The sequence below is a fragment of the Lepeophtheirus salmonis genome, chromosome 8, assembly GCF_016086655.4.
Source record: "Lepeophtheirus salmonis chromosome 8, UVic_Lsal_1.4, whole genome shotgun sequence".
Lineage (NCBI taxonomy): Eukaryota > Metazoa > Arthropoda > Copepoda > Siphonostomatoida > Caligidae > Lepeophtheirus > Lepeophtheirus salmonis.
The window spans coordinates 29,233,276-29,249,834 of NC_052138.2; the positions used below are offsets into that span (position 1 = coordinate 29,233,276).

Here is a 16,559-nt window from a genome sequence, read left to right on the forward strand (position 1 = left end):
TTGCATATACTGGAGAATATATTTGTAAGGGACTACCATATAAAATATGTACATAATAAAATATATATAGGTAGAAGTAGACACCATTGCTAAAAGGTACATTGATTGCTAAAACTAATCCCTGCGTCATTTAAATAAAAGTAAATGTAGCAATGGTGATACATAAAAGTTAGTGATATCAATAATTATTTGCTTAAAGACCGAACAATAAATAAAAGTTTGATGTTATTTAATTGTGAATTTGCTTCGAAACTTTTAAGGTCGGAATCTGCTATTCCATAAAAAATGGTAGCTAATGACGTCATTGCATTCAGACCGACATAAATTTTATTAGAGTCAGTGCAACCGATCTATTCAAATCTATCCAATAAGTCCTTGATATCTTCTACACGATATCCCATTCAATAATTTGATAGTTGTAGTCCCACCAGTAAATTTGTTCTTGGCTCAAACTCTTAATGACGCTCTACACTACTCACAATGAAATTTCGTAGTGTTTGGGGTGTGTCAAAGGATTGCAGACTTGTGGAACAAAGGATATCATATCAATAATTCATAAATCTAATATATGAGCCTTACCATGAACATTTTGAAAATCCAAGACACAGCACTCTTGAGTAGTTTGGGAGGCAATCTTGGAATGGGAGCTCCAAATTAATGTACAATTACTATATCTTTAAAATTAGGAGTGACTATGATGACTCGACATTAATATACCGAAAAATAGAACTAATGAAACAATTAATTGGTGGCCGAAGCACATACACTATAGACAATTCTATTAATGATACACGGGTTGACGTTTAGCCAGCGGGACCCACGAGTTGGGTGGGGTCAAGTTTTTTATTTTCAACCTGCAATTTCAACAAAAATCAGCTTGTGTATCACTTTGTATTTAAGTTATTTAACCCTTTAAATGTTATATTTCTCACTAAACAAGTGACCAATATCCAGGGCGATTGGGAGTAAAGGTTGAGGGTGCCCGAGTCCACCATTTATGTCACAAGTTGGTACCATTTAAATTGTGGGAGCATCGAGGACTTTTTTTGAAAACGTTACGTCATCCTAAAATAAGAATTTAGAATCTATAATTTCATTATAATTGAAAAGATGTATCGGCAATATCGTAAATTTAGTTTTAAATTTTAGTATATTACATTGAATTAAAAGATATTCGATTAGTATGTAGGGCCGGCAGTCCAATTAGATTAAATGATGGGGATTACATAAAAGATGCTAGACCCGTGCAGTACTAATTTGTATGTATGTTCATCGATCGACTAGCTTCAAAAATAGATCTTGTCATATCATGTTCAAAAATTAACTTAATTATTTCTTTGAATTAGTCACATTAAAGTCGCATTAAAAAAATATCATTCAATGTCCTGTTAAATGAATAATTGAATACATTCATACATATTATATCATCATTTCCATGTGAATCATCTTTTTCAATTTCCTAAGTCACTCATGGGTCATTCTTTGATATAAAAAATATTATTCATTATTTGCTCTTTAATATATATTTTTTTATACAAAGAGTTAATGATAAATTTCTAACTAGTACATTTTGATAGTTAATGAAAAATTTAGGTATCAAACGATTATATATTTTAAAATAAACACTATACTATATGAATAAAATAAATTGATATTGATGAACAATTAGCATTTATTTTGCTAGGATGTAAAATGATATGTATTTTAATTTCAGTTTGTTTAATTAAATTATTCATTTTTATAATAATGAGACAACAAAATACCTACTTATTATTCCACACCCAACTTTAAAATAGTAACTAATTGCCTTAAATGAAGTATATATAGTTACTAGCGACCTAGTTTGATAAATAAACAAAGTGATAAATACATAAATAATTAATTGAATGACTTTTTTTAAATACATTTAATTGAGTATGGAATAGATAATGTATGTATCATCAATTACAGGTGAAAATATTTTTGGTATTTATTTTGGTATAGGCGCTCATATGGTATCTCTGGTCCATTGGTATTTGTGTTTACAGGTTCTTTATTTTTTTCTTCTCCTTTTTTTTGTGTTGAAAGAGACGGTTTTTAGCTGGATGAGGGAAGAAAAAAGGATAAAGAGATCTCCTCCTTGTGTACGACCACCGATTCCCAATGTGGAAATCCTGCTTAAGCTATGGATAAATGGAACTAACTACCATGGTCCTATTACTATTAGTGATGCGGATTCTAATCAAAGACTGGTATTTTAGGTAATTAATTAGTAGCATTATATTGAAATTGATATATCCACTATTTTGTTTATTGTAGTTATTTCCTTCTAATCAATTAATTAATTAAAATGATTGTTTGTTAAAAGTGACTTACATCGATGGTTTTTTTATTACAGATTTTTTACATCAAATGTTAATGTCCGTTCAGCAGAAGCCGCTTTTATTTTGTTATGATGATTGGATAATTTTCACAATAAATGGTGTGGATAGGACCTGTGCCGTCTTCCTTGGCGGCATTCTATTTATTTTCAGTAGTAATATGTATCTTTGTCAATGGATTCCCTGTTCCAGATGATTGCACCTCATCTCCTATAAGCGGTGGTGGTGTTGCTGCTGGAATATCCCTTGTTTGCTCCTTGTCTGCCATTAATTCAGACTCTGAAAAAACAAACTTCTCCGTCATTCCTTCTGAACAAGCTCTTAGCCTAATAGTTATGTGCAAAAACAATTTAATTATGAGTAAGCTCGAGCCTGGAGGGTTTATTTCATTGAAAAAACTTAGATATTTGGAAATTAAGGATTGCCAGCTTAGTGCAATACCGGATGAAGCTTTTGCTGGACTAACAGACTTAATTGCCTTAAAAATTAGGTCTACTTCAAGTTTTGTAGTGGAAAATGAGGCTTTTGCTGGATTAACTTCCCTACAAACATTGGATCTTGCTCAAAACTCTATAATCTCGCTATCGAAAAAATCTTTCTGTAATTTAGCTCAACTGAAATTATTAAATTTGTCAAGGAATGAAATCGAATCTACAGTTACCATTGGTAGTCATGAATGCATCAACGACTTGCACAATTTAGAAACATTAGACTTATCTTATAATCAAATATGGTATTTCATGATTAACAATCCCTTTGTTTCAAATATTATTGTCAAAAATAATGCTTTAGCAACTTTAGAAGAGGATAGTCTCAAAAATGTAGTCAATTTGAAGCTGTTGGACTTATCCAATAACGTTATTGAGAACTTACCACTTAACTTTGTGTCTGAATCGTATCTCCTTGAGGAGATAATTTTATCAAATAACTCAATATCATACCTTCCGGATGAAGTTTTTAATAATCAATCTTCGTTAACCACATTAGATTTGTCTGGAAACCGTTTACAATCTATATCATCCAAAGTATTTTCTGGATGTGGAATGAGACTGAAGAAGTTGGATCTCAGTTATAATGATCTTAAAGGTTTAAGCTCGAATGCCTTTATGGAGCTATCTGCACTCCATACTTTAAATTTAAATTACAATAGTCTTTATAAACTGCCATCATTCCAAAGCATAGGAAAAACTCTCACTAATTTATACCTTTCTTCAAATTTTCTTGGTTCAGAAATGGAAGATATAGGATTAATAGATGATCTCGAATCACTTTCTCATCTCACTTTGAACCATAATGGCATAGAAAATATTCCTCCAATGTTTTTTTTAAACTCTACCCATAGTATTAATGTATTGGACTTAAGTCACAACAATTTTTCCATTATTCCCGATGCTGTTCGATCTCTGCAGAATCTTCAATCATTTTCCATCAGCAATAATCAAATTAAAGAATTGGGTGCATTATCAATGAGGCATTTATGGAGATTTCAAGCTGATCATAATCTTTTGAATAAAATTGATAGTTCCAATTTCAAAAATATGATGCACCTTCAAGTTCTGGATTTATCTAGTAACAGTATATATGACGTTGATTCTGGTTCTTTTGAAATGAATACTAGACTGAAAGCTATTAGACTTGACAATAACAATATATCAGTGGTCATGAATATCTTCCAGGATTTACCCAATTTAACATGGCTGAACTTATCTGCTAACTCTATTTCCGCATTTGACTACGCAATGGTTCCCAAAACCATTCAATGGCTTGATTTGCATAATAATTTGTTAAAATCATTAGATAATCGTTTCTCAGTGGAGGATCTTAATTTACTCGGACATTTAGATGCAAGTTTTAATCAGATCCAAGAAATTGGCCCTCAAAATATTCCTAATAATATTATCACTCTTCTTTTGAATGATAATCAAATATCTCAAATGGGGCCATATACATTTTATAAGAAGAAAAAGCTCAAAAAAGTGGACCTTACTCTGAATCGGATGGAAAACATTACAAGTAATGCTCTTAGACTATCTTCAGAACTTGAATTCAATGTTGACATTGAATTTTACTTTGGCGGAAACCCTATTAAATGTGATTGTCAAATGACATGGTTCAAAAGTATTAACTCAGTTAATGGTCTACAAATGTTCCCTACTGTTGCTGATCTTGAGTCAATTTATTGTGAACTTGTTTATTCTCGTGAACAGAGTTTTGTGCCACTTGTGGAAGCAGAAAGTGACAATTTTCTCTGTGAATACAAGGCACATTGTTTTGCTCTATGCCAATGTTGTGAATATGATGCTTGCGATTGTGAAATGACTTGCCCTTCCAATTGCACTTGCTACCATGACAATTCTTGGGCTAAGAATATTGCTGAATGCTCATTTTCTAACCTGAAAGGACTTCCTGATCGTTTGCCAATGGATGCTACAGAAATATTTTTAGATGGAAATGAAATTAGTGTAGTGCAGAGTCATACGTTTATCGGTCGGAAGAACCTTAAGATATTATACTTGAATGAATCTCAAGTAAGATATCTGCCCAATAATTCATTTAATGGATTGATAGCACTCGAAGAACTACATTTAGAAAATAATCATATCACAAGGCTGGAAGGAAGTGAATTCAACGGGTTGTTTCGTCTAAATAAACTTTATTTACACAAAAATAAGATAAGTTTTGTCAACAACTTTACATTTAAAGAGTTAAAAGCATTAGAGACTCTTTATATTCACGGAAATCACATTTCCATTTTCCCACCTTGGGTATTTTTTCAAAATCCATTGCTGGCTACTCTTACTCTCTCTGAAAACCCATGGAATTGTGACTGTAATTATATGAAACGATTCGAAAATTGGATTGAGGGATTTCATGGTAAAATCTTGGATTTGTACTATGTATCTTGTAGTAAAGGGATTCGCATTAGAGGGAACACTTGTCCCTCAACAACTGATACGACTAATTTGCAAAGTTTTGTAGAGGACTCTGAAAGGAACAAACGCATTATATTAGAGCCATCTACGACCGATTTAATTCTTCCATTGGTGTCTTCAGTTGTCATATTGAGTTTAATTATTATTGTGATAATTCTTGCTTTCATATTTAGATATGAAGTACGTGTGTGGGTTTATTCCAAATTTGGAATACGATTATTTGATAAAATAAGCCAAGATCAATCCATTCGTGAAAAGGATATGCTGTATGATGCATTCTTCGCTTATAGTAACAACGATGATGTATTTGTTAGACAAGTACTGGCTCCTGAATTAGAACATGGAAGCCATAGTTATAAAATTTGTCTTCTTTATCGGGACCTTCCTACACAGCCATCATATATTGCTGATACCATTGTCCAAGCAAGTGGAGAATCTCGAAGAACAATAATTATTTTGTCAGATAATTTTTTGAAATCAGAATGGAGTCGATATAACTATAAATCTGGCTTGCATCAAGCTTTTGGGACCTTTAAAAATGCTTATAATTTAATTGTGATAATTTTAGGCAATGTTTCTCTGCGAGACTTGGATCCTGATATAAGACATTACTTTAGTTCCAGTGTTATCATACGATGGGGTGATAAATTATTTTGGGATAAGTTAAAATATTCTCTTCCGGATGTTGAGAACGCTGATGAATCTTCCGTTATTAATTTACAAGATGTTAGGCATTCTAGTACTTACTCTTTTAATTATGATTCCTGTCAACAGTCAAATTCTTCCATAAGAACAATGACTATTCATATCTAGATTTCTATAACCATGTGTCTGTTTGAAAATAGTATGTTTTTATTATTTTTTTTATAAAGAAGGTTATATCATTATTATTATTTATAAATTTATATAGATATACATACGATTTGTATTTTATTTTGAAATATAAGTTATTTTTGTGGTTTGATATCATACATACCTACATAATAATTAATATAATACGCACACATTATTACCAATAGCCTTTACTATTAATTATATGTAGATAGGTTATGCAATGACGGAAGATATTCAAAAGTAGGGAGAGTTGCTCAATTACTGGGAGCTGCTTTGATTCAGACTCCCCAGAAACAAATCCCACGCACAACTACATATGACTATTGTTGATTGAGGCTATTTAAAGATTATACCCGTCAAATGTTGGAAGTGTGACCAAAACCAAGGATGGTTGCAGCAGTTTAAAAAAAATAATTAGAGCTAGAAATTAAGGTACTTAGAATAAATAACTAGACTTTGAACGATTGATTTCAATATATAATTAACATACTAAGGAACAAAAACATATAGATCCAGATTTAATAAGTTTTAAATTAGGGATCAGTATTATAATTATACCTAAATTCAGGGCACTCTATACAATTAGTTTTGTGTCAATCCTTATTTAGGACGGAAGACTACAGTTCAGTGCTGATGATGTCGCTAGCCCCTTCAATTTTTTATCTTATATATATATAACATAAACAGGTTTATGTTACGGTGTTGATATTTGGGGGGGGGAGGGGGGCTAAGCCATGATAAAAGCTAGCAATGCCCCTGGACGTTTCTCAACTTTATTTATATTATTTAATCAGTTCTAGTACTCACAGTCCGAAGGACAGATAGACCGGTCTTAAGACTTGACTGGACTAAAAATAGACTGATACAACACTATTTACAGTAGCGAAAACCCTTTTCTGGATTTTCTACATATCCTGCAGAATAAATCATTTGAGGACAATGGTAACACTTGTTGCCACTGACCCCTTTGTACCAAACCTTACAATATCTCAAATTTCTCTTTTGCAAGGAAATTTGATAAAATTATGTCAACTGATAGCAAAATAATCAATCATTCAAATCATGGAAATTATATTGTTCCTTCAAAAAAATACGTTTTATCAGATATCTCACAGAGAAGTTGACAAAAATGATTGATTATATATTGGGACAACAATTTTTATCATATACAATTGTGACTACCGCTTTTTTATAGTCAGCAAGTTAAGGTGTGTTGCAACTGTCCCCACCTATACAGCGAATGACTACATTGAGGTCATTTTTGCTTTGAGAACTTTTTGTTATTTGTCTCTTGATTAAAGGAAAAGTTTCCAAGAGGAGGGTATTTGAAAATGAAGACATTATAAATTAGTTTTTGACAAGGGAGCGGAACCAGATGTTTCCATCTGTACGAGTAATTACATATCATATTCTAGACCAGATACTTAAAACGGTATTGTTAGATTCTATGAACATAAATCGCCTTAAGGTGAAGGGGAAAAAATCAATATTCACAAGGGTCTAATGCATGAATTCCTTGATTCTTAGAGATATACTCAAATTAAACGCTCTGTATATGTGCAAAAAAGATCTATGTTTGTGAGGTTAGTATTAATCATTATATATTATGTATACTAAAAGGTAAGGGATTAAAATAAACACTTGACTAGTCATTCCGAAAGATAAAAAAATATAAACAATTGTATTGTTCATTCAACATAGTGAAAAATAAATATTTTCACTTTTATTTATTGTACTATACAGATTTATACATTACCATATATTCTGAAACTGTCGAAGACATTACATTAGTAGTATAATTTGTGGTAATGGGGCTATGCAAGAAGTAATCATAATTATGTTAACATATCATAGGTATTCATATCCATAATACTTAATATTCACATTTCTAGAATAAAAACTTAATATTAGATTGAAAGTACATATTATATTCAATAATATTATGCATTGATTAAATTATTCATAATTATATTAGTATGTACATGGTAGAATTTCCTAAATCACTGAACCTTGTACAAATAAATCAACTTTCTAAAAATTTACGATCAAAGGATTAATTTTGGTACATAATGTACATTGGATAAATTAACATTGACTCTTTGTAAGAGATTATTAATTTTGTGTTGAAGACCAACTTGCCCGAGACTTGGACTTCAATTATATTATATTAAGGTCAATATTTTTTGGTTTTTTTACAATAAAAAATTTAAGTATTACCGTAATTTGTTTATGGTCAGGGGCGTCGCATATTCTCCCCCACACCCCCGGAGTGGGGAAGAATATGTCCCAATATGTTAATTTGGAAAAATTGGATGTAAATACAATTTGCAATATTTTGTGGAAAACCAGATGTTGTCGTGAAAATTTAGATAGAACATTTAATAACCGGAAAAAATTAAATGTCTTCCCCCCAAGAAAAATCATAGCCACCAAACTCATAACGACAGGACCAAGATATTTAAGGGTCGCAATGGAGACAGTTAGGTTTTTTTAAACCGGAAAGGAGGGGAGGAGGTCATTCATTTCAAAAGTTTCACTACTTAAATAACATAAAATTTGGGGGAGTTCAGTGGGGTCCTAGTGTCAGTATATGACGTCGTATATATGTTGTAACTTGTATACCTAAGGAAACTATACAAGTTGCAACTCAAGAATGAGAGGAATCTTTTTTTTAAATTAAGAATTTAGAGTACCTGTGATAAGGATAACGCATGCAATAATTGAAAAATCCATGGTTAGTTACTATATTAATGATATAATTTTCTATTAAAATTATTATATGGTAATTATTCTGTGTCACAATATAAAGTTCAAATGGCAAGAGTTAAATTATTGTTAAATACACACATATGTAATATTAAATAAGTCATATTAATAGAGCAAAATGAAACGATGGCATCATTTAGTAATTAAAATTACTGACAATATAATTAAATAAAGCGTAATGAGACGTATAATTGTAACTTGTACAATCAAATCTTGTAAACAAGGATATATATTTCCAAAATGGTCAATTTAGGGACATCAGGTACAAATATCATAAGACTTTGTGGTGGCAAAACTAAAGTGAGACCAAGACCAATTCTGAACTCTGAAACAAGAATTAAAGAGGAAGACAAGAAGCTGTGTTTTTAAATATAAAGGAATTATATTCACTGTACTATGTAAATAGGTATATCACACATTTGACTTAACTAAACATGCATATTTCATTTTCTGCACATTTCAAGCATTTAAAATAACAATCTTGAACAAAAGTCAAGAATAGGAAAAAATAATATGTGCAATATATTATTCTCCATCTTATACTTATATATTAATTATTAAATACAGCCCAATATTTAATTAACATATTTTGGTTAATTTATAGGATTTGAGTTCAACTTTCTGGGGATGAGTTGAGATAATCAAGAAGAATTTTTTTTTTTTTCATTGCGACGATGGACTTTTGCCTACTTAAAGTACAATTTGCAGCCCTTCCAAATGATTCGTCAGAATCAGTTGTTGATAGAAGTGAGCTAGCAAGATCATATATATATATATATATTGCTTGGTTTTTTGGAATTATTTTTTTAAATCCAAAAATTAAATTTCTTGAAAAACATTTGGAAAATTAATTTTTTGATTTTTTTTTCAAAAATCCACAACTATTTACAAAAAAATTTAAAAAATTAAATCTCAAATATTAATTATTTTATAAATAAAAAATCCAGTTATTTATGAAGAATTAAATTTTTAGAAAAAAATTTTGAAAAATTAATTTTTTTAATTTTTTCTCAAAAAATCCAGTTATTCAAAAAAAAAAAAATTTGGGAAAAAAATCAAAAAGTCACTGTTGGAAACAAAAAATTAAAGTTTTTGGAAAAAATATTAAAAAATTCCCAGTTGTTAACAAAAAATTAAATTTCTATGAAAAAAAATTATTAATTTTTTAAGAAAAAATATTAAAAAATTCACAGATATTCACGACAAATTAAATTTTTTGGGAAAAAATTTAAATATTAAATTTTTCGGCAAATTTTTTCAAAAGACCGTAAAAAGACCTTTTATAAAAAATTTAATTTTTTGGAAAAAATTCAAGTATAAATTTTTTTAGTAAAAACCAAAAATTCTGTAGTTTTTTTTTTGGGGGGCTACAGACTATCCAGTCTACCACCTGCGGACGCCCTGTGAACGATAATTAATTTCTTGAAAAATACAAATGTAATCCAAAGTCAATTTTGGGAAAAATGATTCGACCCAACTTTTGTTTTGGAGAGTACTTTATCTATTTTTAGAATAATATTCAAAATTCTGGAACAAACATCGTTTAGAAATATAATATATTATGCAAGTTCACTTTGACATTATGTGTAAATAATGATTAATTAGGAAATCAGACGATGGCGATACTTTTCATCTTGAATAGCTTAGTAAGTGGATTCATTAAAGATGTATGCATATGTGCGTTTTTCAAAGTAGAGAGTAATTCTTTCTACTTTGATGCTTGTACAAGTTACGTACTTACTTGGTGTAAAGTAGGATGCGATATGATTTATACTATTATGCTACCATTCGTCCTAATTACTTCTGATAGAAGTAGGTAATTGTAGAAATGATATGTACAACATATGTATGTTCGAAATAATATGTAAATGTAACATACGCTTTATTAAAACCGTTATGGTAACGAAACAAAAAAAAAAGGGAAACTTATGGGATAATTCAATACTACATAAGTATGTAACTATTAAATTTTTATTCGAAATACATATTATTATACATAATATGTACATATTTCAACAAATATTTCCTAGAGCGTTCGTCCTATCCACAGATAGTCGTCGCTTTCTTAATTCAAGTCATGCAATTTATTTCTTAAGGAAGAAAATGAAATAATTACGTTTTTTTTTTATGAGTGAAAACTTAAGAACAATCATTAAATCAGTCACAAAAAGAAGCTTCGTAGGATAGCTTCGAGATGAAGATCTTAATTAAATTACTATTTCTATTCTCGATTGTTGATTGTATAGAATGGCCTGTATTTTTTGAACACTACGGATATGTTCAGTCTGTGCATAATAAATGGGAGCTGACAATTAATGCAAATATACAATTACCCGCATTAGAAAAAAGACTTCATATAATGAATCGGAGATTGGATCGTTTACAACAAGGGTTCAGTGAGAATGAAGGGGAAACAATTGAGGAGTCAACTAGTTATTTAGAAGAGTCATGGAGAGATATCAATGTGTATCTAAAGAGAAAAACTCTAAATTTGTTAAGGAAAATAAAAAGTTTAAAAGAATTTGGTCGATCCTTTGATGGCAATTTCTTTGGTAATAACATCAAATCAAGAATGAAGAGAAGTATTGAGAGTGAGACTAATTTGTTTGAGGGGAGAGCAACTCCAGGTGTTCTTCAAAGTTTGTTTGGTGTCGCTTATACGGAGGATGTTTCAGGTGTTGAGACTCGTTTAGACGATTTAGAAGTAAAGCTAAGATCAGACCTTCAAGATGTAGATACAAAAACTAGGATAATCAAAGATGATACTGAGTCTAGGATTATGCTTACAGATGGAGAACTGAAGAAAGTGGAGAATATGACGGAAATCTTGGAAAAAAAAGGTAATTGCAAATTTTCTTCCTTAATTGTTCATGAAGCAGAAATAAAGACTCAACATTTAATATTTGTAGATCTTCAACATGGAAATAAATCCACTATTTAGATCAGCGTCCGGACAAACTCTAAAAAGAAGAAGTTTTGCTTACGAAGAAATCGAGCGACGTTTAAGCTTATACAGCGATAGACTAAATGATGTTAAAAATGCAGTTTCAACTCTTGCCTCTGGGAAATTGAGTATGTTGATCATTCCCCAGCAAAAATTGAGAATTACACTTCAAAAAATCAAAAGTCAACTACCGAATAACTATACACTACTTTTTGATTTGAAACAGTCCCTTTGGCCTTATTATAGTTTGATTGAAAGTACAACACAGTTTGGAAATGAACTAAAGGATGTTGAAGTGCGCATCACAATTCCATTAATTGATCTCGGAAACAGGATGGAACTAAGCAAAGTTCATAATCTTCCATTAAAGGTGAGGGATGGATATTCTGTTACTGCAGACATTGATACAGAATATCTTGTTACTGATGCTCCCAGAAATTATTATTTAGAGTTATTAAAGGAAGATTTCAATAACTGCAAAATTTTCAAACTCCCTTCTGGAGATAGACATTTTTACTGTAACCTTGGGCCGATGCTGAAGTCAGAAAAAAAGCCATTCATGCGTTATGTCTCTTTTTAAAGGAAATACAGATACTGCCCTTTGCCAATCCAGACTTAAACATGGTTTGGTGGCTCCTTTCAATAGGCTTTATAATGGTTCATGGATATTTTCTGCTTTGATTGAGCAGGTGCCAGTTTTATTAAAATGTCCTGATGGAAATACACCCACGGGACTGATTGGATTTGGAGTAATTCATTTGGCTGAAGGTTGTTCAATATCGAGTAGAGAATATTTTTATCCAGATACCTTCTCCGGAAAAATTAAAGTTGGAATTGGTTTCGGAGATTCCTCTTGGTCACAAACAGAGGAAAATTTCAACAGTGACACAATATCAGTCATTGACGAAGGAGAAGGAAAATTTACTCTTGAACAACCTAAGGTATCTCCCTTTTCTGAGGATCCGTTTGATCCCGAAATTATTGAAGCAGTCGTAGCAGAAGAGGACGGAGAAGAGAATGAGTCAAATGAGCTAACGTTTGAGGAGTTTGTAACAGCCATAGCTGGATCACCAAACGTAATACGCAAAACGAACTCTTCTTCACGAACTAATTCATCCAAATCAAGAATTCTATCATTTAAATAATAAATAGCAAATATTGATACTAGTTATAGTTTTAGAGGACTTTAAATAAATAAAAACTGTATTTCCATTTTAGAGTATGTATGCATAAACCAATTATTTAAGTTATATTGAATGACAATAAAAACCCATATCTTAATGTACTTTTTTTATATTTAATTTCCAATTCATACTTATTCATTTCTTACTTAAGAATTATTTAAAAAGAAAGACAAAAAGAACGAAATATCAGTCAATTATTAAAATATTTTTGAGAGTATTTTATGTGGCAGCTATCTTTATATATATTAAAAACATGGGATATTAGCCAAAAGTCGCGAAAATATAACTTAAATAAGGTAAAAAAGCAATGAATAGAGAGAGAATGAGAACTCCAAATGAAAATGTATAACAGGCGGTAGCAGTTTGACTTTGTGACGTTAAGGTCTCTAGTTTTTTTTTCATAGAAAAATTATCTTGTTCCATTAGTTTCTTTTCATTCGCAAGATGTATGTACTTTTCTTTGACTAAAATTAATTTGGCAATCTTTTTCTCTGCTTGAATTAAGTTTTCTTCATAGAGCTGCAATTCCTTTAAATTAGGATGATGGAATCCTTCTTTTGTTGCTGATTCAACAGCACTCGATATAATATTAAATGAATCATCATTTTCTCCACTAAGAGGACCCACTTTTAACTCTGATAAAACGGATTCAAGTTGTCCCAATTTAACTTTTAGTCGCTTTATTTCATCTTGCTGTGTATTTACAAGTTTATTGGTTTCTTCAAGTTCAATTGATGTTTTATCATTATCTTTCTGTGGATCCCCCAGAACTATGGGTTCAATTGGATCAGTGAGAACTTCTTTATGTTCAACAACGGTTGTTTTAGAGGATGCTGAATCCTTTAGATTTTTTATTTCGCTGTTAAGAAAAGTAACCTGTCTGGTCAGTTGCTGATTTTCTAATAAGTCTCTATCATAAAGTTGTCTGAGTGTTGCAAATTCGTCTTCTGTGTGAATGAGAGCACTTCGTAAATCTTTAACACTCTTAACCGCTTCTAATTTTTCATCCACTAGTTTTTTAAGGGTAATTTTAGCCGTTTGCTGGTAAATTTCTTTTTCTTCTAAATACCATTTAAGTTCTTCTTTGAGTTTATCGTCATTCTTGGAAGCACATGCTGCGAGTTGTCTTTCGAGGATTTCAATTCGTGACAGAAGTCGATCTTCATCAATAAGGGCCTGCCACGTTTTAGTGGAGGCAGTTTCCGTTTGGTGAAGAATACGTTGAAATATGTTTAATTTTGTTTCCAACAACTGCTCTCTAGCAAGTGCTTCTTGGATATGTTGATTAAGTTCATATAACTCAGATAAGGAAGACGGATCTTCCTCAATCATGGGCTCCTTCCCATCAGGGAGAATGAGTTGTATTTTGGCTATAATGCAACCATGAGCCACTTTGTGAGCATTCTCAAGTAGAAGTACAAAAGGTTAAGTTTGAAATCCGTCTGAATCAGTGAAATACATCTTATTTTAGTAATGATAAAGGATAATATAAATAATTGATTAATTATTATGGAAAAAAGGAGAGGCAGTAATCTAGGACAATTTCCTGTCTGAGCACTGAAAAACCGGATTTCAAAATTAACCTTTCCTTCCATAACTTCAACTCCGAATTGTAGAATATCTCCAGAGTATATAATCCTAGGATCGGACTCATCAGAAGACTTGCTCAATCTGTCATTATTCACAAAAGTTCCGTTCGAGGATTTCGTGTCTTGAATATAGAAATTGTGAGTAATATCATCATACCAAAGAAGGGCATGATTCCGCGATAGGACTTTGCAATCGAAAATTGCATTGCTAAGGTCTGGTTGTGCTTTCACAACCGTTCGACCAATTTTGACAGATCCATCCAGATGAAGAGTACGATCCTCAAACTGATGAGAATTTGAGCAGCATATGAGTTTGGCGATAGGGTAATTAGTCTCGGAATCTTCTCTACCCTGAATTGAAGTAGTCACCATATTCATTCAGACTCATCCATCCAAATCCCGGAAATACTAATAAAAATAATTTACTATGAGTGACGTCACACAAACACACAACTTAGAAGAATTCCTCTGCGCTCCAAGCTGCTGAGCAAGATCTAGCTTTAACATCACATCAGCGCTAAAGCTTTGATCAGCGTCAGTATTAATAAATTAATAGCCAATAAGTTTGTGTCACAGACTAATTTGAAATCATTTTTCAATTAACCCGATGTTAGGCTTTAAGAATAACGGGTATCAATTATTATATTAAAACATATATATATAATTTTATATTATTTTTGGGTTTTCTCTTGTTAGCTAGCAATTCTCGCTCCTTTCCATAGTTCTCTTTTACAATTGTAATCAATAGTTGTAATCGCAACAAAATGATATAATTGTAGTATAATTGATTCATATTCATCAAATGTACGATATTATGTCCAATAAATAGTACCGAGGCTGTCACTGGGATTTTTCTCTGGGGCCCTATTTCATCAATTTTACTTTTTATCGAGGTCGAATTTTTATTCATGCAAATGTATGTAAAATTTTGACGAAGTAAAATTATATTGGAATCTGTTATTTAATTAATATTTTGACAACATAATTTCATTTATGGAAAAATTTATTAAAAGTTTGACAACAGCCACTGCCTTTACACAAACCTCAATCCCCCTCCCCCCCCCCTGGATATACCAATAGCCAGGCTCTATGTTGTAAAATATGGAATGTCAATTGGAAAATTTAACGTTATCTTTGACGAGTACATTTCGTTAATTCATAGCTGACGCAGTCTGTTGAACAATAGTTATGTAATTTTATAAATAAAATGAAAAATCCAACACAAATTGTAAATGTTTTTAAACTCCCCCAAAAAATATCCTAGAAACAGCCTTGCCTAAAGCTTATATAAATTATACCTACAGGAGCACTAAATAGTAAATATTATATAATTAATGAATCCGTATTTAAATTAAAATATAATCTGCCGCCGAATAGTAAATTATCTATATAAATTATTTCACTTCTAGCTCTTTATTTGGCATTAACAGTAGATGATTCTCAAAGTTGTTGTCTCTCAGCCTCTGTCTACTACTCCTCAGGATCTGTTTGGCATTGGAGAACAAACACTCGCTACTGTTACGACTGGGATGCATGATATTATATCTTTGAAATACCTTTTTGGCCCTCGAGTAGGCCAAAACCATTTCCAGACCTTCAGTCATCTTTCCACTTCCTCCTTAGCCGTATCCATCTTTTGGGACGTTTGGCGGGGGAAAAACTATCTCGAGACCAGTCTATGTCTTGAGACTGCTCTTGAGAATCACAGCACTATTCCATGATACGTAATTTTGTACAAATTGATCGGATCGCAATTTTTTTGCTATTTCTGTTGCAATATAAAGATCAGGAACAATTGCGTTACTGCGATCAGTGATATAATATCGCCATATCGCAATTGATCGCCGATCAGAAATAAACTCAGATCAACAAGCCTGTATATATATATATACATAGACTTCACAAATGAAAAGGAACTAAAATGAAAATATCTAAATAACAAAATACAC

The 16,559-nt window shown here is 31.4% G+C and overlaps 2 protein-coding genes and 1 long non-coding RNA gene across 5 annotated transcripts; 1 reads left to right on the forward strand and 2 right to left on the reverse strand.

Annotated features, from left to right (window-relative positions):
- LOC121123354 (uncharacterized) lies at nt 1–16,540 on the reverse strand. Of its 3 annotated transcripts, XR_005865986.2 has the most exons (5): nt 16,167–16,540; nt 7,884–8,015; nt 910–1,065; nt 580–854; nt 1–522 (listed from the first exon to the last, which is right to left on the reverse strand). It is a non-coding gene; the product is annotated as an uncharacterized lncRNA (long non-coding RNA). The 3 variants fall into 3 exon arrangements; XR_011781558.1 differs by lacking the exon at nt 7,884–8,015 and having other exon boundaries at nt 16,167–16,533; XR_011781559.1 differs by lacking the exons at nt 7,884–8,015; nt 16,167–16,540 and adding an exon at nt 1,417–1,477.
- LOC121123348 (toll-like receptor Tollo) lies at nt 2,043–6,289 on the forward strand. Its single transcript, XM_040718461.2, has 2 exons — nt 2,043–2,240; nt 2,378–6,289. Exon 2 carries the CDS (start codon nt 2,459–2,461, stop codon nt 6,104–6,106), a length of 3,648 nt encoding a protein of 1,215 aa, XP_040574395.1. The 5' UTR covers nt 2,043–2,240; nt 2,378–2,458; the 3' UTR covers nt 6,107–6,289.
- On the reverse strand, nt 13,009–15,102 carry LOC121123350 (sarcolemmal membrane-associated protein). Its single transcript, XM_040718463.2, has 2 exons — nt 14,605–15,102; nt 13,009–14,425 (listed from the first exon to the last, which is right to left on the reverse strand). The coding sequence occupies exons 1-2, from the start codon at nt 14,986–14,988 to the stop codon at nt 13,283–13,285; spliced, it is 1,527 nt and encodes a 508-aa protein (XP_040574397.1). The 5' UTR covers nt 14,989–15,102; the 3' UTR covers nt 13,009–13,282.
- Nucleotides 16,541–16,559: the final 19 nt, after the last annotated feature.

Excerpts from the sequence above, each read along its gene's own strand:
- LOC121123348 (XM_040718461.2), top strand. The coding sequence starts at position 2,459 with ATGGTGTGGATAGGACCTGTGCCGTCTTCCTTGGCGGCATTCTATTTA.
- LOC121123350 (XM_040718463.2), bottom strand. The coding sequence starts at position 14,988 with ATGAATATGGTGACTACTTCAATTCAGGGTAGAGAAGATTCCGAGACT. Across the intron at positions 14,426-14,604 it reads TTGAAGTTATGGAAGGAAAG|AATGCTCACAAAGTGGCTCA; the intron begins GTTAATTTTGAA and ends CTTCTACTTGAG.